The sequence below is a fragment of the Daldinia caldariorum genome (assembly GCF_022478825.1).
Source record: "Daldinia caldariorum strain CBS 122874 unplaced genomic scaffold F4812scaffold_2, whole genome shotgun sequence".
NCBI classification, from domain to species: domain Eukaryota; kingdom Fungi; phylum Ascomycota; class Sordariomycetes; order Xylariales; family Hypoxylaceae; genus Daldinia; species Daldinia caldariorum.
Window position 1 is genome coordinate 1,867,895 of NW_025953038.1, and position 22,659 is coordinate 1,890,553.

Consider the following 22,659-nt stretch of genomic DNA (forward strand, 5'->3'; position numbering starts at 1 on the left):
CCTACAGCGCGGGCATTCCTCTTCTCCAATAAAACCATATGCCTATCAGCCACCGATGTGTGTGCGTGTGTTGTGTGTTTTTTTTTTGTTTTGTCTTAGGAAGTGGCTAAGATCTTTAGTCGTTGAAATTACAGGTGTTCCATTAACTAAACGACTATGTGAAGTCCGAAAATTCCATAGTAGTGTGGTAAAAGAGGGGTTGGCATGTAACTCTGGCACCTAGTTTTTTTTTGCTAGGGCAACATGTACCTAATGGGAATGCGCGGGCACAAGAAAAGAAAAGAAAAGAAACGTAAATGGAAATAGAAATGGAGATGTTAAAGGAAAGGATAGGGAAACCAGTTAGGTACTGTGGTAATAGGGCATACGTACCTAGGTACCTACCTAGGTAGGTAGGTAAGTTAGGTATATAAATGTTAGTAATCTTGTCGGGTGCATGTAATAGGGCATGTAAATGCATGTAATATGTATTAAGTCTTCTCCTTCTTCTTGCATCTACTTTTTCTTTTTACTAAACGGGTCTTTCTTGTACAACCGTGTGGCCAATTTTATACCTGGTAATAGGAATTTTAGATTTTCATCAATGTTCAATGTACAATAAACAATAGAAGAAACAAACTGGACTGGATACCCCGAATGTTAGCGGTTCTTTGGACTTAAGCGACAAGCACCACATTACATTCTTCTATGCAAACCTGGTGGATGAGGACCCTGACACTAGTGCACCTGATCTTCTGGACAAATTACTGATAAAAGGCTCCGGGCGGAGATCAACGCCTTCTGCAAATCCCTAATAAGCAAAGGCTAACGCGAGACGAGGCGAGGCAAGACAAGACAAGGCAAAGCATCTCAAAGCATCTCAGTGACACTCGATTTTCAAAAGTGATCCGGGCAAAAGCCATGTGTGTCGCGACGGCGGCAACTTGGTCACTCTCTACCTAATAAATCACGCCGTGGCCAGCCTACCTCTCTGTATGTCGAGATATCATCGTCATGGACGGGTCCTTGGTCATGCCGGAAGACCAACAACTCGATCCCCCAGCCAGGATCTTCGAACGGCTCCGACAGTTAGGCGGTTTTACCTGGGATGAATCGAGAAAGCCGTTTCATTCAAGCTATGACAACTGGTATCCTTTTCCCGAATGCGATTCAAAGTTCGCATCCGTAGTAGTAGCTGTCTAACACGGTCCTTCTTTACACAGGCATATATACGGCACAAGATTTATATCGCCTTATTCAACCACCACGACAACGCCCTTGCAAAACCTAGGCTCTCCGCCCTCCATCGCCAAATTAGCCTCGAGTCGCATATCGCCTGGCGACGTCCACGTCGGCTTCCTTTCCCAGAGCGAAGGCAGTAGCGAACGTTCGTCCGCCTCCCCCCCTGCTTTTACCAGCCTTGCCTCCGATCTATCGAACGTCGAGGAACAACAGATAGTTGCGCGGGTATCCTACCACGTCCTCCGCGAGGAGAGGACATTTCACATTGCTAAGAGCCTGATCGCCACCGCCGATCCGGAAGGGGTCCACAATGTGAAACCCATCGACCTCCTACGCCTGAATCCGCAACCCGGTGATCGTGCGCCTATAATTGTGGCTATTTATGAGCATCCCGGAGAGAACTACCTATTCAGGGCCCTAGATCTGGGACCCGCCTTTTATTATGCTAAAAAGATCGAAGACAGATTTGAAGCCTATCGCAAAAATGATTTCTTGCTGGAACCTCCCATTAGCCTGATGCATTTCCTCGATTTCGCTATTGGCGCTACGCAATGTCTGGAGATATTGCATCATGGCCATGGAATGGTCCATGGAGAAATTAGAGCGGATGCGTTTCATTTCAACATGGAGACGAATAAGGTAAAGCTGATATCTTTTGGCTCGGGGGTAAGGTCGTTCGAACACGGGCTCACTAGTACGGGATGGTCGACACTCTCTAAGGAACTCGGGGCGAAGAACAAATTGGTCTACATTAGCCCTGAGCAGACTGGCCGCATGCCGGCCGAGCCTGATACGAGGACTGACATTTACTCATTAGGTGTATTATTTTGGATGCTCCTAACCCAACAACCCGTTTTTACTGGAGCCACTCCGTTAGATATCGTCCAGTGTGTACTAAATCGTCGCATCCCGTTGGTGTCGAATATTCGAACGGATGTGCCCGAGGTTCTTGGCCGCATAATACAGAAGTGTACAGCCAAGAACATCTCGGACCGTTATTACTCGGCGAGTGGCCTTCGTCATGATTTGCAAATGATCCAGAAACTCCTGGGAAATGGCGACTGGAAAGCTTTGAAGGAGTGGCATATTGCTTCGAGAGATATCTCGTCATTCTTCATGTTACCTACTGCTATGATTGGACGCCGTAAAGAGCACGCCGAACTCGTGAAAATACTCGAAAGGGTAGCGAGGGGTCAAGCTATCGCTAGTCTTACAGCAACTAACCGATATTCAGACGGTTCCGGCTTATCAGCCGAGTTCATCGATACCGCCGATGTTTCAAGCGAAGGTGCGAGCTCCGCTGAGGGAGAGATTCGGCGAAGCGGCTCCTTCACGCAGACCACACTCTCAGATCCGAAACAATCGAGAAGCGCCGTTCAATCTTCAGTTAACGGAATAGACACGCAAACAGTCTCCGGGTCCAATGACACGATATCCTCATGTCACACCGCTTCAAAGCTATCCAAAACGTTAGAGAAGCATCCGTCTGTAGCCTTTGAGGCTAAGACTATTTTCGACACTATTGGTGAGCGCCAGTCTTCCTCGCGCCATAGCGGCACCGAGACGACTGGCAGTCTTTCAAGGCAGTTAGGTTCGGCAAGGTTCCGAAGGCGGGGCTATTGCGAGGTTGTTACTATTGAAGGCGCTGGTGGTCTGGGCAAGAGTTTTCTCGTTCAGCAAGTATTGGCTGATGCCAGGCGAAGAGGGTATTGTGCGACAGCAAAATTCGACACGGCTAGGAGAACCGCATTTGGACCGCTATTGAAACTAGTATCCTCTCTGTTCAAACAAGTCTGGGGTGAGAGCAACACTGACACGCCTCTCCATCGAGCTCTTAAAGACTATGTTCGTCCGATATGGCCAATGCTCCATAACTTGCTCGGGCTTCCTGAGTTTCTCCTTGGTTCTCAAGACCGAACGTATATTTCACCACTGCTGGCACAAGGTCTACCCAATGGTCGAATCAACAGAGCCCCGATGAGTAGGCGTAGCTCATCCCCCGTGAGTTCTCCGGGGAAACCACGCCCCCAGAGTCCACGCGTCACCTCACAGACCTCTCAGGACTTCCTCCGAGCTGGAGCAGCTACGAAGACGATTCGCTTAATGAATACGTTCTTGGATATACTAAGGATCTTTACAAGTCACCACTTCGTCTGTCTATGCCTGGATGATCTTCAGTTTGCGGACGATGAGTCTCTGGAGTTGATTACTCAGGTAGTCTCAGCTCGGTTGAAGATGGTACTAATAGTAACTTATCGACCCGACGAATTATCTCCGGACGACGTTCAAAAGATCATCCAGCCTGCAGACACCGAAGGTAAAGTATTTTCCTTTTCTATGTGTACCGCAGGATGCGGGCTAACTAGTTCAGAACATCCTAAATCCGGCGGTCCAAGGGTTACAAGAATTCGCTTAGCGCCTTTGACTGAATATGAGATTCTACAATACGTAGCGTCGACATTGTGCCGACCTCAGGAGGATGTTGCTAATCTAGCTCGCGTAATCCAATCGAAGACTGCTGGTAATCCCTTTTACATGAGAGAAATGCTAAGTGCCTGCTACCGCAAAAGATGCATATGGTACGACTACAAAAAGAATAGGTGGGACTTCAACTTGGATTCGCTCTTCGAACAATTCAAAGGTGAAGACGACTACGATGTTTTAAACAACGACTTCATTACTCGCCGATTGAGTGAGCTTCCAGCTGCATCGCGGTCTATATTGGCCTGGGCAGCTCTTTTGGGTACTACTTTCTCGTTCGAGCTAATCTGTCAATTATTAAATGGTTCCTTTGACCCTATCGATGACGGCGGCAACGAGCAGAGCGAACCCCTTTACTGTGCCAAGTACTCTAAACAGGACGCAGTTGCAGGGTTACAAGCAGCGATAAATGCTTGCATTATCGTACAGAGCGAAAGCGACGATAGATTCCGGTTTGCACACGACAGATACGTCCAAGCAGCAGCATCCTTGAAGGAATGCAATACCCCCCAGATGCATTTCGCCATTGCGCAGACGTTACTAAATCACTACGGAGACGAAGTTAGAGTAAGGGATAATACTGCGTCGCATATTGCGGAAGCAGTCGAGATTATCAAGGACAAGGTCCATTTTCGCCAACCGTACCGAAAGCACCTGGTGGAATGCGCTGCATTGGCGGTGGAGAATGGTGCAAGGTCGACAGCCGCAAAATATTACCACAGCGCCATAATGCTCTTACAACCGGATCCGTGGGCCGATGGCCCAGACGACGTCGATTACGAAGAAACACTTAAACTTCACTTGCGCGCTGCTGAGTGCTACATATATATGGGAAATCACGCTGCAGCTCATAACCTTGCGAATGCTATTATTACCGGTGCAAAAAATGCAGAGGATAAAGCGCCCGCCTGGCTTCTTCTAGCGCGCGTTCAAGCCCAGAATGGGAACTCGATGTCTGCGCTTGCTATCTTGAAGGAGAGTCTCCATCAACTGAAAGTCGAACTTGACACGCATCCCACCTTTGAGAAATGCGATACGCTCTTCATGGAGATAGCCGCCAAAATCAAAAGTCTGGATCGGGGAGAGATTCTGAGCCCCCTTGGCAATATGGATCCCCACGAACTAACAGTTGGGGCTATTCTCACGGAAGCTATCAGTGCTGCCTGGTGGAGTGACTCTCTGGTCTTCTATAATCTTGCCCTTGCACATATCAATCGGTACCTGAAATACGGGCGCTCTCCCCATTCTAGTGCCGCGTTTCTTTACGTCGCTATGATCGCACTATCCCGGTTTAATATGGTAGAATTCGCCGCAGAGCTCGGTAACCAGTGCTTAGAAATACTGGAGCGTACTCGGGATTCATTTTTCACCGCTCGTGGCTACATGCTATATACCTCCTTTGTCAGCCATATCCATGTTCCTATTAGTGTTTGTATAAACCATTCGGAACTGTCGGTCGAATGCTCGTCCAGCGCCGGTGATCGTATGTCTGTTATTCTGAGCTATGGGCTCTCGGCTCAGATGAGACTTTTTGCAAGCGAGAATGTTGCTCTTCTCGAATCGATTTGCCAATACTGCTGTGAGGAGGTACCTGGTTGGCACCAAGATACCAGGGGCGGGACTTACTTGATAGCGGTCCGGCAGGTTTGCCGCGCGCTTCAGGGTAAGACAGATACAACTAAAGCACATACGGTAATGACGGATGACCAGCACAATTCAAATGCTTACAAAACGTGGCTTGATATCCAAACACGAAACGGTGGCCGTTCTGTCCTGATATATGAAACAAATGAAATCATTGTCTTATACTTGTACGGCCACTATCAAGAAGCTCAGGAAATGGGCGAGAGGTGCATTGACAAGATAGACCTGCTCTGGTCGTCTCGAAATACTCGAGCCGTGTTATTCTTTCATGGGCTTGCTGTTGCAGGCCTCGTGCAGCGCAAGCTTAACGACCCACGAACCGCTGATGCCGACCTAGAAAAGGAGGTCCGAGATACGATCGTGCAACTTGAAAATCTGAATAAAAGGATCAAAGGTTGGCAAGTCGTTTTAAATGCGAATTACCTTGCTTGGTCGAAATTACTTGACGCTCAGATTGAGGAGTTGCGCGGTGATCACGGCACTGCTATACGCCATTATGAAACTGCATTAGATCATGCTTCCGAGTACAGCCTACTTTTCGAGGAGGCCCTTGGGAATTTCTTGATGGCCGGCTTTTTCGTCAGGCGGTCGGCGAGAAGGTCAGCAACGGCGGCCTTGAAGGAGTCTGTTGCGCTCTGGCGACAATTAGGAGCGATCGGAATTGCTCAACGTATCGAGGAAGACCACAGCTTCCTCCTCCATAGTCCTATCCGCTACGCAAGAACAGCCGAGGTTGCTGTACAGACGGATTTTGCTGGGGATTCTGCCTCTGTCACATATGCCACAGACGGCGATGATCCGCAGTCTGTGCAAACTGTCAACGAAGAGACGAAAGAAACCAGAATGGCCGCATGGCGCGGTTCGACGCAGCCTGAAGCTGGTGCCGGCTTGCCAGCTCTCGATATGATAGATCTTCATGCTATACTTGTTTCATCCCAAGTTATCTCCTCCGTCTTACAGGTTGACGTCTTACTTAAGACAATGTGCGATGTTATCCTCCAAACCTGCGGGGGATCCGCAACTCAAGCAGCAATTATTGTTCAAGACGAAGACGACGCGAAAGATAATTGGTGTATCGCAGCCAGTGGTGATTCGGAAAAAGGAGCCACGGCCCATCTCCCTGGACAGCCACTGATTGGCACATCGTTGGTCGCCGAGAACGTAGTTCTGTACTGCGCCCGATTTCGTGAAGTTGTCTTCATCCCTGATCTAATTGGCGATGAGAGGTTTGGGAAGGTTAGCGACTCCTGGGCGCAAGGAAATTCCCTTAGCAAAGCCATCATCGCAATACCCATCTGTCACGGGGCGAAGCCACTTCTTGGCGTTCTTTACCTGGAGGGCGAGCCAGATTCTTTTACGGATAGGAACGTCACCGTGCTACAGTTACTCGTAAATCAGATTGGGATTAGTTATTCTAACGCCCTTTCAATAAAGGCGATAGAGAAAGTATCCTCTGAGAACGAAGCGATGGTCCGAATACAAAAGCAAGCAGTTGCGAAGGCGAAACACGCAGAAGCGGAAGCCAAACGGAATGTCAAGATTGCCGAGGAAGCAGCCAAAGCCAAGAGCATTTTCCTTGCCAACGTGTCCCATGAACTACGCACCCCGTTGAACGGCGTGATTGGCAATTCCGAACTCTTAAGGGACAGCAATCTTAATAAAGAGCAGCTCGAAATGGCGGATTCTATCCGGGTATCTGCGGATCTCTTACTTACGGTCATCAATGACATTCTCGACTTCTCCAAAATGGAAGCCGACAAGATGAAGCTTTACATTACTGCGTTTAATCCAGAAGAGATGGTGCGTGAGGTTGTAAGGGCCGCCTCTTATAGCAATCGAGAGAAGACGTCCAAGAAAAACGTTAAGATTATTCAAGATATCAACCTACCACCAATGCTCATTTATGGCGATCCTATCCGCTTGCACCAAGTCCTTGGTAACCTCATTAGCAACAGTCTCAAGTTCACAGAAGATGGCTCCATCACAATCGGTGCTAAGGTTGAGTTTAATACTCTTGAGAAGGCGAAGTTGACATTTTGGGTGGAGGATACTGGTATCGGTATTCCGCAGGATCAGCTAAAGAAGCTCTTCAGGCCATTTAGCCAAGCTGATGCCAGCACTGCCCGCAAATACGGTGGTAGCGGGCTTGGACTCAGCATTTGCAAGTCGCTCATCGAGAATATGATGAAGGGCGAGATCTCACTTGAAAGCAGAGAAAATGAAGGCACAAGGGCTTCATTCACAGTAACGTTCGATAAGGCGAAGCCGCATGTGTCCGCAGGAGAAGCTCGACCAGTTCCAACACCCCCCGTTACCGATATAAAACACAATGCCCCTCAACGAGCTCCCAGTCATTCTCTAATGAGCCCAGTTGTAGATCTAGCTCGAATTCCCAAAGATCAAATACGTATCTGCATCGCAGAGGATAATCTTATCAACCAGAAGATCGCCATCAAGTTTGTGCATAAACTAGGATACACCAAGGTCGATGCTTATGAGAACGGATTCAAGGCGGTAGAAGGTTTGCGACAACAAGCCATGGCGGGTGATCCTTATCACATCGTCTTAATGGATGTTCAAATGCCCGTTCTTGACGGCTACGAAGCTACCGCGATAATTCGTAAGGATCCTATCGAGGAAGTTAGGAAAGTTTTGGTCATAGCCATGACGGCTTCCGCAATCCAAGGTGATCGAGAAAGGTGCCTGGCGTCAGGCATGAATGACTATCTTGCTAAACCAGTCAAGGCAGGCTTGCTCAAGAGGAAGCTAGATACATATACCACAGGAACCATACAACCACCAACCCCGCCTGCGAGACACCAGTCAGATCCTCTTGGGCGGTTCAAAAGTCAGGATTCCTCGGATGGCAACTCTACTCCTGTTCCCAGCTCGCCCTTGACCAATGACTTTACAATGAGCGGGTCACCACCTCTTGTCATACCGATGAGGGAGAATATTGATTACTCGTATTCTACTGATACATCGAATGGGAAAATGTCACCAGACCAATATTCTCCAATAGAGAGCGCAAACGTCTCCCCCACGCAGCAAACAGCGAAACGCCAGCCGCGGAAGTTGACGAAACCTCGGAGTCTTAGCGACGCCGAGACCACCACTGATGAGAAACCGAGGGTGGTCCTTACTAAGAAGAACCCGAGGCAAAACAATTCATCCGCGTTAGATAGCGATACGGGTCATGAGAATGGATTATCAAGCTAACGATAGGGGTTACAGTAAACCAGAGATTTGATGCTAGCAAACATACGCTTCTGGATCACTCAAAATATGGCCCAGGTGTCTGTCTATCCTAGTTTCTAGTCTTTTGTTTCTTGTTCACATGAATGGTTCCTAGGATTTCCATCTTCTATCATGTACGTTGGGTTGTCCTAATCCAAGGTAAACAAAATAATGGGCCGGGTGATTTGGCACCGGAATCTGGAGCATATAACGGATTTTCTTTTTTTTTCTTCCTTTTTTTTGCTAATTCGATTTGGATTTGTCATATGGGCATGGCGATAGCGATGGTAATGGCGATGGCAATTACCGAGCCTGTTTGCGAGAGTTGAACATTGCTGAACGAAGAAGCTAGGCTAGGCTAGGCTAGGCACGTCATTACGATCATGATAGAGAGAAAGGGGGAGAGAGAGAGAGAGATTATGGGAAATATGGCACGCGATACCACATGTGAGCTCTATATGCATTTTATCGGCAAAGCTTTAGGATGATTAAGCGTATCAGTGAGTTTGATTTAATGGGTTTTAGAGATGCTATTTAGATACGGATACATCATCATCATCATCGTCATCAGCTTCATCACTTTCATCACAGTCTGGAAAGGATTAGTCCGGGACGATGGGAAGCCTCCGTCCGGACTGGATACCCGCTTAGCTTTCTAGGAACAACACACCCTAAATACACGACGAACACACATACTACTACTAAGAATAAAAAAAGATTTTTGGGACACAATCATTCATTTATTCATTATATTATGCATTACCTTTAACGAGCGTAGGAATAATATATTGCCGTTAGAACGCGGTAACCTTCTTTAGGTAGCGGCATTTCGCTCGTTTCTCGCTAAGGACCAAAGCATTACTTGCATACATTAGGTCAGGCACAATACATATATAGTAAGTAGTAGTGGTAGTAGTAGTAGTTGCTTTTTTTATATCGCCGAACCACGTGAGAGAAAAGCTCTAGCCTCGAGGAAGCGGCTCAGAGCCGGTGTTAGGCAGTTAACACGAGCAAGATTCTACATAGTATTCCACTTACGACATTCGCGATGCAGTAGTTGAAACATGCATCAGGAGAGATGGAGATGGAGACCCCGAGGCTCCAGAGCCTAGAAAGAGCCTAGAAAGAAAGCCTGGAAGGCCGGTTTTACGTGGAGATTTGCTCAAGTCGGTCCGAGGCCCCACGGGATTAGGCAAACTTTCCTTCCTCCATCGCAGTAATAGTAATAGTAGGTTAAGGGAATTTCTAGAATTCCCATGCTTCCACTCTCATCCGTTTTTTTTTTTTTTTTTTTTTAGACCGGTGGAGTTTTTGGAGGCTCCGATAGTCTGGGACGGCTAATGAGCCGCGTTAGTACGTTTAGTTTAGTAGATCTACCTATATCGTACATTAGGTTAGGTGATGAAGAAGAAGAAGAAGGAGAAAATCGACCGGCGGCTGCGACGGGTTTGATAGGTTCTTTCTGGTTCTGGCTAGGTACCTCTCACATCGCCGTTATTGGCATTGTCGAGTCATGCGAAGCCGAACGAGTTGCCGCCAAATGATATAACATGCGACATGATGCGCGCCGGTTAGGCCCATTACGTGGCAGCCTTATCCTAATTTGCTAATTTGCCCTCCTTTTGATTAAACTATGGACTCCCGGTGGCTTGGGCTGCGGATACCGGTGAAGGTAAAGAGCACATCGAGAACTGAAGGAGTAGGTCACACAAGCGCTTGGTTGGTGCTGGTATGGTAATCAATCGCCTTGTTCTCGCCTGTTTTGTTTTTCTGTCTGTCTCTCTCTCCCCCTCTCCCTCCTGGCTGCTAGTTCAAGCAAAACTGTCTGCCTGGTGTGCTCGACATGTGGGACCGACGTACATACAGTGGCTTAAGCCCCCCCGCCGTAAGCTAAGAAGTCTTGGTAGAGAAATTTTGTAGCTGCGTAGATCGTATACTATGTTAGGTACCTACTTACTTACCTCTTACATGCTTGCCTTAGAGCCCAGACAGGCATAGGAAACGGTTCGTTTGTTATTGCCTTTATCGATTGGTAGACAAGGACAAGGGAGAGATGGCTATAGTCGGCTATTGAGGAGAAAGCGAAGTTATCGTATGTCAGTACTTCTCGTTCCTGCTTACAACGATAAGTATCAACATACTACATACATACCTCTGAGTGCTAGTGTAGACTGTAGAGTTAGTCTGCCGAGTCCCATCTCGGCACGGCTATGTATATCTTGGCTCCATCGACGCCACGGCTCTACTACGTAGATGACGCTTAGGAAAATATGACAGAGATTGCGGCTCGCGAAGAAGCCGTCCCACGTGTCCCTCTAACCCGGTTTTCTTCTTTCTGCTTTGCTTTTTTCTTTTTCTTCTTCTTTCGTCTCGTCCCGTGTGGGAATTGTTGAGGATAGATATCTGGGGTGCGAAGAAGCGGGAGGCGCTGCGTTCGTGCGTTTCAGCCGGGGTCCGTATAATGACGAAGGGGAGATTGCAAGAAGCAAAGGCTTTGTATGTATGTATGTAACCAGGCAGTTGGGCAGCAGGTAGGAATTTTGCTTTTTTCTCTCTCTTTTCGCAGGGCTGGGTTGGTAACCGCGGGCAGCATGTGGTGGCTTACGCCGCATGTTACGGCCGGCCGCCTTTGGACTTGTCTAGGCGAATAGAGAGGGCGTAAGGGGAGATTAAGGCGAAAGGCTTGCGCTCACCTACATCCGTAACGGGGAGAGGGCGTAAGTTACGTGTTCTAGATGAGTTAATGTCCAAGTTCGACCGTTGCGGTAGAAGAGGGATGATCGTGGTTCGACGTACATGGATACATAGTACTAGATCCCCGCTAGATCGGTGACGTTTTGTTGTTTTTTTGGTCCCTCTGCTGCATTAACCGATTGGGTGGCTGGCTAGCGCGATGTACGAATGACAGAGCTGTCATGTCATGTCATGGTCTAGGTTTGCACAGTAGCTAGGGGATCGGCAAAGAAAGCTGGCAGGGAAGACAGGATGTTGCCTGTATTATGTGTATTCGCATCTTGCTGCCATCCCAACTAGGAACACCTCCGTGGCCCTCGGTCACGGCGGCAGCTAGCCTGCTTCATTGACATAGTCCTATGGAACCGGAAAGAATCGCTGCTAAAAATTCTTTTGCTAGGAATTGTTGACAACGGTTCTGTGACGGGAAACAGTTTGGTAGTTTGGCTAGGTCGAAATAGTGTGATACTAGTAGTTGTCTTGGCTAAACAAAGTTTTGATACTAAAGATAGTGCTCTGCGACTGTAGGAACGATACTGAAGGTTATCCTGTTTTAGGAAATTCACGACATGTTCGGTGCTATCTGTCACAACAGCAAGATAGGATTAAGATAGGATTTGTGGAATCCCATGTACGGTACTCGCTCTATAGGGCGCGTCTGACTGAGATACCTACCAGTTTGCTAGGGGGATGGATATTGGAAAGCCCGGCAGCCTCTTAATCCCTTATTCCGATCCTTGCCATGTCGTATACCGTCTTGACTCGTGATGTGTGATGCATCACCAAACGCAATATGCGCTTTTCGGCGGCCAGCCTACTTTGTATCTTAGGTGGCTCCTCCGGAAGTCCGATCAAATTTCCACAGACCACCTAGCGGCTCAGTATATTGCGAGGTTCCTCGATCCCGCTTGTGGACCCTAGCCAAGATTCCGGATCCGAAGACGTTGTCGAGTTACTGTGCGGAGTGTACATTACATGCCTCTTGCCTGTATACACCAGGCACGGCAGGCAGCGAGATCCATAGGTGCGTGTTCCTCGTAATGGGGTCGACCTACACAACTAAGAAAAGGGGCCACAGTAAACCCGAATACATACCTTGTGACTACCTGTGTGTTTACATGTATGTCTACATGATATTTTAGTTATTTTAGAGTTAGTTCGTCCGACAACCTTTAGGGTATCGGCGGCTACGAGAAAACTAGCATTGGTCTACCCGCTGCTGTGCGTTTTTTTTTCCTCTCGCGTTTTCGACCGGTCCCAGTGTCATGTCCATTGGCTCGTAATGACAAGTCGAAGAATCTCGAATGTTATTCGTAGGGAAATAATTGGCGACTGGAGAGTATGACCCATAAGCTTATTAGCCCCTGCTGTACGAGTTGCCGGTCAAGCTCTGTTTTGATCCTTTAACTGCACCAATGTTATTCGACCGCTGACTGGACCGCTGACTGGCCATATCAAACTGTTCAAGTAACAGGAGTAGCCATTGATCGGGTAATGAGAGGAGGATACAAACATGTCATGTAAACAGTAGGAATGTGTTGTCAAGCCGTTCTTGGGTGCATATCGCGTGGAAACCTGACTACTCGAATCTGAATGGGTGTTCCCGTATTAGACTTGTGCTTGAGAACAGTCAACAGATATCTCTGTATACTTTCTGTAGTCCCTTGCCTTGACACATCGGAACTAGTATGTAAATAATGGTGAAACTTACTAGTTTAAGGTGACTGCAATGAGTTGTAGCATATGCTTGAAGTATTACCTAGACCAAATATTTCACCCAGAGATAGATATGTACATTGCTTGTAAGACTATATCGTGTATTTCAATGCATATCAGCAATGTAAATAAATGATCAGAGTAAGCATGCTGCCACGTTAGGAAATGATTGGGGCTTGTAACTAAAAAGAAACGAAGCTTTTTTATAAAAAATAATAATAATAAATTTAGGAGAGTCTAAAATTGAAGGTGTAAAGTTGAAAGAGTGCGGTTTGAGATGTTGGTTATCACGATCGGATATGGCAGGATTCAAGCTTTTCTAAGTGGCGTGGGCATGTTCGAAACGGAGAAAACAAAAACCATTCTCGTTCCTCTCGCATTGTTGAAGAAGAAGAGTTGATGGAGTTGTTTCAAGCGTCGTCTCCTCCTGCCCCAACTCTAATAAAGTTAATTGGTCGTGTGAGCACAGTATGAAATATATTGTACTTACCTGGTACTTTAAATAAAAGTTAAGGGTTCGTAAAACGGTACAATTGTACGACATTTAGCAAATGTTAATGTTAAACTCTATCCAAGTCGGGGTGTAAGTCTATGTAAGTATATGCAAAATTCGCACTTGGTACGCATCATGACTTTTTTTTTTCTTTGCGCGGCGCTACACTAGGAACATCCGCCATTAGGCTACCGCATAAACAGTACCGTGGAAGAAAACATGGAGTTTTGACCTTCTTTTGGAACAGGAATGTCCCAGTCTGGAGTCTAGACTTATACCTAAGCGCTGATTGGTTAACCGCTATTTCTTCCTCCCTTTTTAGGAATTATGAGGCTTAGGTACCCCCCTTCCCCCCATTGGTACCTCACATAGGTACCTCACATACACATCAGTGTAGGTATTAATAAAATCAGCCCATAGATAGAGGTACCTATGTAAAATGTGCTGTAGCTCAACTTCAGCTACATTTATACTTACCCACCAGCTTATATTATCTTTTGCATATCTCATATTTCATAGTTTCACAGATACAGATAGTAGAAACATATTGTCGATTATCATAAATCGTGCAGATATGGTAAAATTAATAGAGCTCAGCTCGCGCTTCGTATCCAACGCTGCAGTATGACAAAAACCGCATTTGTCTATCAGTACCTATATCCGGTCTTACAGATATCAATCGATCGGGAATGTTTGCGTACCTAGTCTTCTTCTACATGTTATTAAATGTCGAGGTGATGGCCCACACGGACGACAATGTTTACGAGGTCGTAGCAGTTTGTCTAAGTGATCTCTTGCTTACACACGAGTTATTGGCTACACGCTGCACCACCATTACACTTGCTTGTGCAGGCGATGGCTTGGCCACAATTTCGCGCTTGGGACTAGGAATTGGCTTGTTTACGAACGAGATCTAATATTTAATAAATTCCAGCAATAAATCGACGTATCGCCTTGTGCGACACTAGGTATCAACAACGTGCTTAAGGTCTCGTGAGGCTCCATGCTATTTATCAGCCACAAGCCGATATATATATAGACTAAGTACCTCCTACGGTAAACAACGGTCGACGGTGATCTATATCTACAAATTCGTTCACACCTGACCTGACGCCAAGCGAGGACTTCGGCTGTGGCGTCAAGAAAACAAGTCATAATGCTCAGATCATGTAACAAAGCCCTATAATGGCCGTGATGGGCGAGTATATCCAAAAACGGTAGCATTAATGCAAGATCCATGCGGCTATTCCCTGTACACTATAGCAATAGACATCCCATCGTTTTGTCCTGCCCAAACACAAGGCGAGGCGAGGCGAGGCATGGCATGGCAAGGTAAGGTAAGGTAAGGTAAAAAGTAAGGTTAAAAGCAACCTTAAATACCGGCATTTGCGCAGATTGCTTGACTGGGCGAGCCCGTCTATTTAAGCATGCGGAAGACTCCGGTAAGGGAGTCAAAATCGGGCTGAGGCGAAAGTATCCATGGCCGGCTTACACGGGGTGTTACATGTAATACAAGCAGCCATAGGCGAATTGTGAGGCTTACAAGAACTGGCCACGAGCTCACAGCATGACCACTTTCAACTAGGTAGTAGTAATAGACAAATTACAACTTACAAGGTTGTATCTTGACCGGTCTTGCTATGATAATGCCTTACCTAAGGGCAATAGAGTAATACCACATGCTACTATGTAGGTAGTACACCCGAGTTCGCAAATTTGGATGTAGGAATAGAATACCTCCTCCCATGTAGGTTAGGTAAGTTAGGTAGGGCATTAATACGTACATACCTAAGTAGTATACCTAACCTAAGATAATAGGTATACCTACCATACCTAGTGCCCACGGTATGGTATGCGTAGGTACATTAAGTACCTAGCGCAAGTACCGGGTTTAGGTACAATTAGAGCTCTAGGTACAATTAGGTACACTTTTAGTGTGGGTAATTCCAATAGTGCCTCTAAGTACCTCTAGGTACCTAAGGTTATGTTTGGTACAACGGACAGGACAGTCTGCCCCTCCTTTGGACTTTAACTCGGCTGCCCCTCCCGTCAAAAACTTGCCTAACGCTTCGCCAGTCACAATCTTCGCAACTTCGATATATTTCGACATAATAGTCTAGTCTCCGAAATCCTTGTCGTAGATATATACACCTATGGTCAAATTATATGATGGAATGTTTCGGGAGCGTGATGAGGATGACGATGAGAATTTTCAGCAACTTCACAAACTACATCCTAGCGTTTGAAAGTTAGGTCTAGATGAGGTCATCGTCATCCTCATTCCCCAGTTAGTTGGCGCTGAGTCGACAGAACGATTCTGGGAAAAAGCACGGTACTTACCTCTAGGTATATATCCCGGTGATAGATACCTATATCTCTAAGGTATGTGACAAGTTCTTGCTACCCTATTGCGGTGTCCCTTCAATTCCCCGAACCCCCCAGTTTTGCGCCTTAGTTGAAACGTCTAAATATGAGAGATCGACTTGCCTAATCGGGTTGATCTTGAAACATTGCCGACAAGGGCTGCGAGAAGGCGAAACAATACGATGCCTAGCCCGTTTAAACCCATCTCTCTCCCTTCTACTGGCTGACCAACTTTGTTCCCATTGCCCAATCGCCCAGCCGCTTTTGCTACCTTGAATTTTTTTTTCTTCATTTGGAGCCAACTTGGTCTTATTATCCAACATTACCGAAGCTATTTGGTACTTATGCCATGTACAAAAGTTGAGCCCGTCGGTCCCGAGATGCGGCGGTCTTAGGCATTTCTCATTTCGGCATCTGAATGGAATCTTCGTCAGCGTTAGAAAAACTTCCCTCAGCCTTCAGGAGAAACAGGAGAAGCCCCCTAGGCAAGGGACGTGATACCCAATATCGGTAGCCATGCGGCCGCAGAAACTCCAAGTATACCTAACCTTAGGTATGTATTACTGTTGTTCGTATTTCTCACCTTAGGTACCTAACCTAGACTGAGACCGACTCTAGGTGGAAATGTTAATCTTCTAAAGAGGAAGTTAGCTGCCAAGATGGCTAGGATTGTTTGTCCCCGTTGCGCGTGCGCCTGTTATTCACATAATGCGCACGATTACGAAACCGGGAATACTCTGTTGTTTACAGCTGACACCGTTGGGAATCTTACATAGATATGGGTTGGTTACAGGGAAAGACGAGAGCTCCTTGTTATGAGGTATAATGGTAGACCCCGCCATGGTGCGTCATTCTTGATTTTCTTGCTTCTTGACTTTTCTACTTGCCTATGCTGCTTATGTTGCTTTATGGGGATCATACTCTAGGTACGTCAGTTTGGCATGATGCCTTTCAAAAACTTCCGCGACACGCGTGGTATTTGAATATAGTATAGCTTCTCTTAGGTATACATAAATACCTACATCTATGTAGGTAGGTATGTATAATATCTTAAGGTAGGGTATATAAGTAGGGTATGTTACATTGCGCAAAACTCCCAAACGGCAATACATAATTCATACCCTGACACACCAAGTGGGATTGAAACTCGTCGCATGCCTAAGTACCTACTTTAGGTTAGGTAGCCATTCTCACGGCTATCTTTTTTGTCGAGACCTTTCTTCCCCGTGCGGACTAATTACACATACGTATATACATCCGTCGGTACATACGCTTGCATATGTATGCTAGACTGGAAGACCCGGTAACGATTCCGTACAGTAACGCACAGTGTAAAATACTTCAACCTGGAGAGCTCCTCACGGTTTCGTGTTGTATAAGGCATACAGTACTTACACACACGCCTAAGGTACCAGGGATATCAGCTAAATACTTATATATCTGTATTTTCTTTTTCTCGTAGCTTAGTAAAACGGCATCACACTGACATGATAACTACCTAAGTAGTTATTAAGCAGTTAGTTAGAGGTATGTATTAACTACCTAAACTAATATCGTAGGTATTTCTTCCACTTCTGCCCGTAACCCTGGGCTCTTCTCCTCTATCAGGCTTAGACACCGTTCTGCGGGTTGTAACTAAGTATATATTACGCATTACTCGTCTACACTACATCAAGCGGGTGAACTCCACTTTTCAGCTGCTGACGCTAGTATTTCCAAGCCTGGAATGTACATACTGTATGTACTTGCCCCTTTCGACCTTGTCCATTCGAATGTTTGGTACCAACGGTCTCTGCCGAGTTTCCTTTCTTACATACATCTTACTACTATGTATGTATTTCAAACAATGCATACCCTCGCCCATTCACCACAAACAAAATACCTAATTACATACACATACCAAGGGGTGATGTACATGATATACCTAATATACATTTTGGTAAGTACCTTACATATTACATTATAGTATTTCTCTATACATAGTAACGTCCTACGTACGTATTGCCTATATCCGTCCCGTGTATGGAGTATAGACCTGATTTACACATACCTAAAGGGTTTACAGTAGTAAAACATGCACACATACACATACTTACAAAAGCACCACTTTTAGGAAGAAAATTAAAGAGAAGAGAAAAAAAAAGATAAAAAAAAATAATACAAGATGGTCCGGGTTCTAGATCTTCTCGCGGGAATTCTCCTGCGCCGTCCTATCCCCAGTCTCTCTAACTCTTCTTGACACGTCTTACAGCAGAAAAGTATCTGTTTATTAGTTTTCGTCCCATCTACCTACCCACATAATGCGCCGTGCAGTTCTTTTCTCTTAGACTCCACTCTTCAATCCATCCACTCTCTCTCTTTTTTCTTCTTTTTTTTTTTATTACTTTTCTCTCTCACACTGTTACTTTAGGTACCTAACCCAGGTAGTCAAGCAAGTTGAGCACCATACTTACTTAAGACAAGCTGGATGCTAGGTAGCCGCTTTGCCAATACTTCCACACCCCCACCACTCGTTGATTCGTTCGTCACTCTTGCATCCTCCTTCACATTCTTTTTTCCGACGTCGAGGATCGACCCTGCATCGTAACTCTTTCCACCCCCGGCCTTCGATACTCGAGTTCAGAAACGGTGTAGGTCAAGTTTCTCTACTCCTACGTACTTGTAATGTACTGGTATAAACGAGGTCCTGCTACCAAAAGATACCTTGCTAGCCCTATAAACACACCCGTCCCAAGGTCGGACCAGTAAACCCTACCGTGGAAGACAAGGGCTCGTTGATCCCAGAAGGGAACAGGAAGAAAAAAACAAAAATTAAAAATTAACTGGGAGCAAGGACAAGCCAGGTTGAATTCGGAATCTGTACTTACCAGCTCGATCAGCCTCGTCACTACAGTGGCGTGAAAAGAAGGCTTCCCCTCCCCTCCTCGTTCCCCGGGACATGCCTCGCCAACTCCTCAGCCACTCTTCAACTTCTTCTACCTTAAGGCTAACATTCCGTAGCTGGACGGCCTAGTTTCTTTCACTCGAGCCTCTCGCTAACCAAATTCTCTTCTGCCTCAGTTTCTTTTTATTTTAATGAAACTGACAAACTTGACCACTTAACTCTTCCTTGCTGCCAACGCCTCTCAGACATCCTTAACATCTAACATGTCTGGATCACACTCACTTTGACAGCGAGTACTTCCTTCTGATGACTTGGACGGCTATCATTACCATATTTGCGTAAATCAGCCTACTGAGATACACTGCTCGGTCCAGCTATCTAAATTCCTTGACCCCAAATAGTCTCATTCCTTCTTATCCGGTCTTCTACAAGCTCTTGTATGAAATCTTCCAAATACATTTGTACGCATACTACTTTTCAGATAAGCCAGGCCCTCGTTTTACTTCACACCCAAAACGGCCTCTGCTTTCCACTTCGGGCATTGCCTAAATCGGCTACAAGTGGTAGAATCTAGTCTATCGGCTCACAATATCGTTCCGTTCCAAGATCTTCCTAGCTGGTGCTTTCCGACACTCAGAGTTGCCTTAGGCATCGATCCCCCCAGACGGCCAGGGTCCCTCGGCTGCTGTTGTATATCGGCGCATGTCCAGCTACTACGCCTAAAATACCACGCAACAACTACTGCAGTTCCCCCCCCCCCAGCTGATCCTTTGGAATTACCACCCATGTGTTTGGCATCGACCTTCAAATGAGGCTGGGCTTTGGGATCCAACAGTTCCACAAGCCCCGATCATATCCTGTCCCCTCTCTACTAAGTTGGCCGTCCCATCCAACTTTCTTATGCAAAGGTTATTAACCACCTCTTGTTTCGTAAACATCACCACCACTACCACCACCACCAACAACAACAGCAACAATAACATTGCTAGCACCATATACTGCCACCTTATCTCTTTTCTAGCCCTTAGCATGCGTCCCCACGCCGTCGTCTAGTTCCCCTTGATGTTTTCTATCGAGATGATGCTCACAGCCAAGCAGCCAGTCCAACACGGGTACCGGCCTGTCCATGATCTACCGACGCCGCCTCGATCCTCGCCCCCCTTGAGTGTTCAGGACTCTTTGCAGAAGTCATTTGTGGCTCTCCCGCAGAAGCAGAGCCCATCAACCAAGCCCATGTCAGCACCTCATCGTGGCCTGCCTCTTCCGGCAGCCATGACATTAGCTCAACCGCCGCCGCCGCCACCGGCTCCTGGTCCACCTCACCCACCAGCTCCAGGACCGCCTTTACATTCTCAAGGAGTGCCAGCTCCTTCTCCGCACAGTCAGGCGCTCGGTGCGCTACCAGCGCCTCCTCAGCATCAGGGCTCCGAGGAAGCAATGAGGAGCTGGTTGATAGCTAAAACTGAAGAAGAGAAAAGAAAGCAAGAAGAAGAAAAGACGCGACAGGAAACTTTACGTCTAGAACAGAGGAAATTGGAATACGACATGCTCCGAACGTCTTTGGATCGGGGTATACCACCACCAATGATACCTATTGTGTTCGCGGGAATGAGCAGCGGGACGCTATCGCAAGCCGCCCTCGAATGGGCGCAACAGTATTTGATGCCGCAGCAGGCGCACGCAGCGCAGATTATGCCAGTCCAAGGGGCTTTATCACCAGAGGCCCGAAGAGAGTCTCAACAGTACGGGGGGCAACAATATGGTGTCCCGTCTACGCCAGGATCCGTAGCAGGCGCCCAGGCGAGCTTCGTGCCCTATCAGGGGCCTAGCTCACCAAGGCATAGAGCACACACATTGAGCATGGGCGGAGCTGTAGGAAGGCCTCTAGGAAGTTCGGCACTTCCCCGGTTGAGTACGGGAGAAGGAGCTTCTGGACCGGCTGGCATTCCTCATCCGGCACATGCGCTCGCGCAGCAGCAACAACCGCAACAAGATACCCAGTCGCCATCGATATATTTCCACCATTGGCAACCCCCGAACACCCAAGGAGGCTCTAATCAGCCAGGAACGCCTTCTGGTTTGTCAAAATCCAAAACGAACAGGTAGAAACACGTCTGGCTAATGTTGCCTCTCGGCAATTAGTAGAATCGCCTAAGAAACGAAAAGCGACGGGTCCCCAGCAAGCGCCGCCTCCGCCGAGCCAAGCGCGGTTTAGATCTCCGCCTTTCGGTCAGCACAGTGGATCATCAGCATTATCAAATCCACCTCCCGGTCGACGGCGAGGACATTCGCGGCAGAGAAGCGACGTCTCGGCATATCGGTCTACGGGACGGGGTCGAATCGAACCTTTTGGTCCGCATCGGGGACTTTCCCCAGGCCTCGGTCCGTCAAGGGAAACCGGAGTAGGCGAGGTGTCACAGTCATCTAGGAGCGGTGCTCACTCGGTTTCGTCGTTATTGGCAGACCAGCCATCACCACGATACGCGTCAGAAATGAGACCGCATCAGAGCGAGGGTGAGCGACGAAATTCCCCGGCGACGTCGGATGAGAGGTCGCGTGGTGGAGCGACAGGGGTAGGATCAGGAGGAGCCGGACGAGAAAATGATTAAGGGACATACGTGTGATGGCTGTTGAAAGTCCGTCCGCATTTCAGCCTCTGGGGTGGGTTTCTAAGGACCGCGGGTTTTTTTTTTCTTTTTCTTTACCAATCTTTTGGAAGTGAGCCCCTCTCTCACGACAATATCGATTTGTTGCTCAAAATCACGATCGTGGACATTTCTTAGTGCGCTATGATTTAACCAGCAAGAGGGGGCTAATTTGCTTCCCCAAAGTAGCCATTCAAATTTCGGCTGGGCCAAAGAAGAAAAAAAAGCGATATTACGAACGGGCCACACGAAAAAAACAGCACAACCTAGGATGAGATGTGGCTTGGCAACGATTTTTTTTCATCCTAAATTTCACTGTAACTAATAGCTTCTGTCTGTACTAAACCATCTACCTGCATACATTTACATTTACATTCAGGGAAAAGGGGGCATTCACGAAGACGGTTTCAAAGCATTTTCTACGGTATGGAGAAATAGGCTCGGAAAAAGAGGACATGGAGTTTCTGGTGCGCCGGACAAACCGAATTCAGTCATCGTCATTTTGGGGAATACGCATGAAGCCCTGTACATTACTATAGATACCATGTGAAAAAAGGGGGAGGTGGGAGGTAAGGTGTCTAGATTTCAGAGACGACAAAAAGACTTAGGAATTCTTAAATTAAAAACCTCATACGCATGTGAAAAAAAATGAAAGAAATGCATAACACAGTTAAGTTCCAAAGGCTTATATCCGCTATCTCATCATCTTCTGTGGTGTATTCATTCCACCGCCTCTCGCTTGAAGTAACTCTTTTCACCTGTCTTCTTCCCGAACAATGTGACAGTCAGCTCGGTTTGGTAAGGGTTGGGTATGCAATGAATAATATAATATTACGATCTGTCGAAACATGATGCAGAGGCGCCAGAAAAAGGGAAAGTTCTTCACAGGTTACCTTACCTTACCTTGTTACGCGCGTTCTAACACATACCTAAAATGCATATTAAAAAAGGTAACAGGTAACTCAGGTAGCTGCATATAAGGCATCTTACGCTCTTTCATCATTGTCCGGACGGTACGCCTAGGGCGTTCGTATTGCCGTGTAGCGTATAGGTAATTTATTTTATATTTATTAGCTAGGCACTGCGACGCCACCGGTCGGACGAAGCGGGGGGGAATGGGGGGGGGGGGGGGGGGGTGGAAAACGGAGAATTGATGATTTTTCGAGAATTGTGGTTTGGGTAAAACAGCAAGGGCTAAAATAAAATGAGCTGACATTAATTTGCCTTCCAATAGGTTAGTT

General features: G+C 46.9%; 2 protein-coding genes across 2 annotated transcripts; both read left to right on the top strand.

Annotated features, from left to right (window-relative positions):
• The first annotated feature begins 608 nt into the window (after nucleotides 1-608).
• On the top strand, nucleotides 609-8,932 carry F4812DRAFT_183359 (putative histidine kinase HHK1p). The gene is made up of 3 exons (XM_047930049.1): nucleotides 609-1,127; nucleotides 1,203-3,538; nucleotides 3,593-8,932. Exons 1-3 carry the CDS (start codon nucleotides 994-996, stop codon nucleotides 8,563-8,565), a joined length of 7,443 nt encoding a protein of 2,480 aa, XP_047793864.1. The 5' UTR covers nucleotides 609-993; the 3' UTR covers nucleotides 8,566-8,932.
• A 10,778-nt stretch (nucleotides 8,933-19,710) lies between these two features.
• F4812DRAFT_183491 (uncharacterized protein) lies at nucleotides 19,711-21,724 on the top strand. Its single transcript, XM_047930050.1, has 2 exons — nucleotides 19,711-20,850; nucleotides 20,916-21,724. Exons 1-2 carry the CDS (start codon nucleotides 19,836-19,838, stop codon nucleotides 21,380-21,382), a joined length of 1,482 nt encoding a protein of 493 aa, XP_047793865.1. The 5' UTR covers nucleotides 19,711-19,835; the 3' UTR covers nucleotides 21,383-21,724.
• Nucleotides 21,725-22,659: the final 935 nt, after the last annotated feature.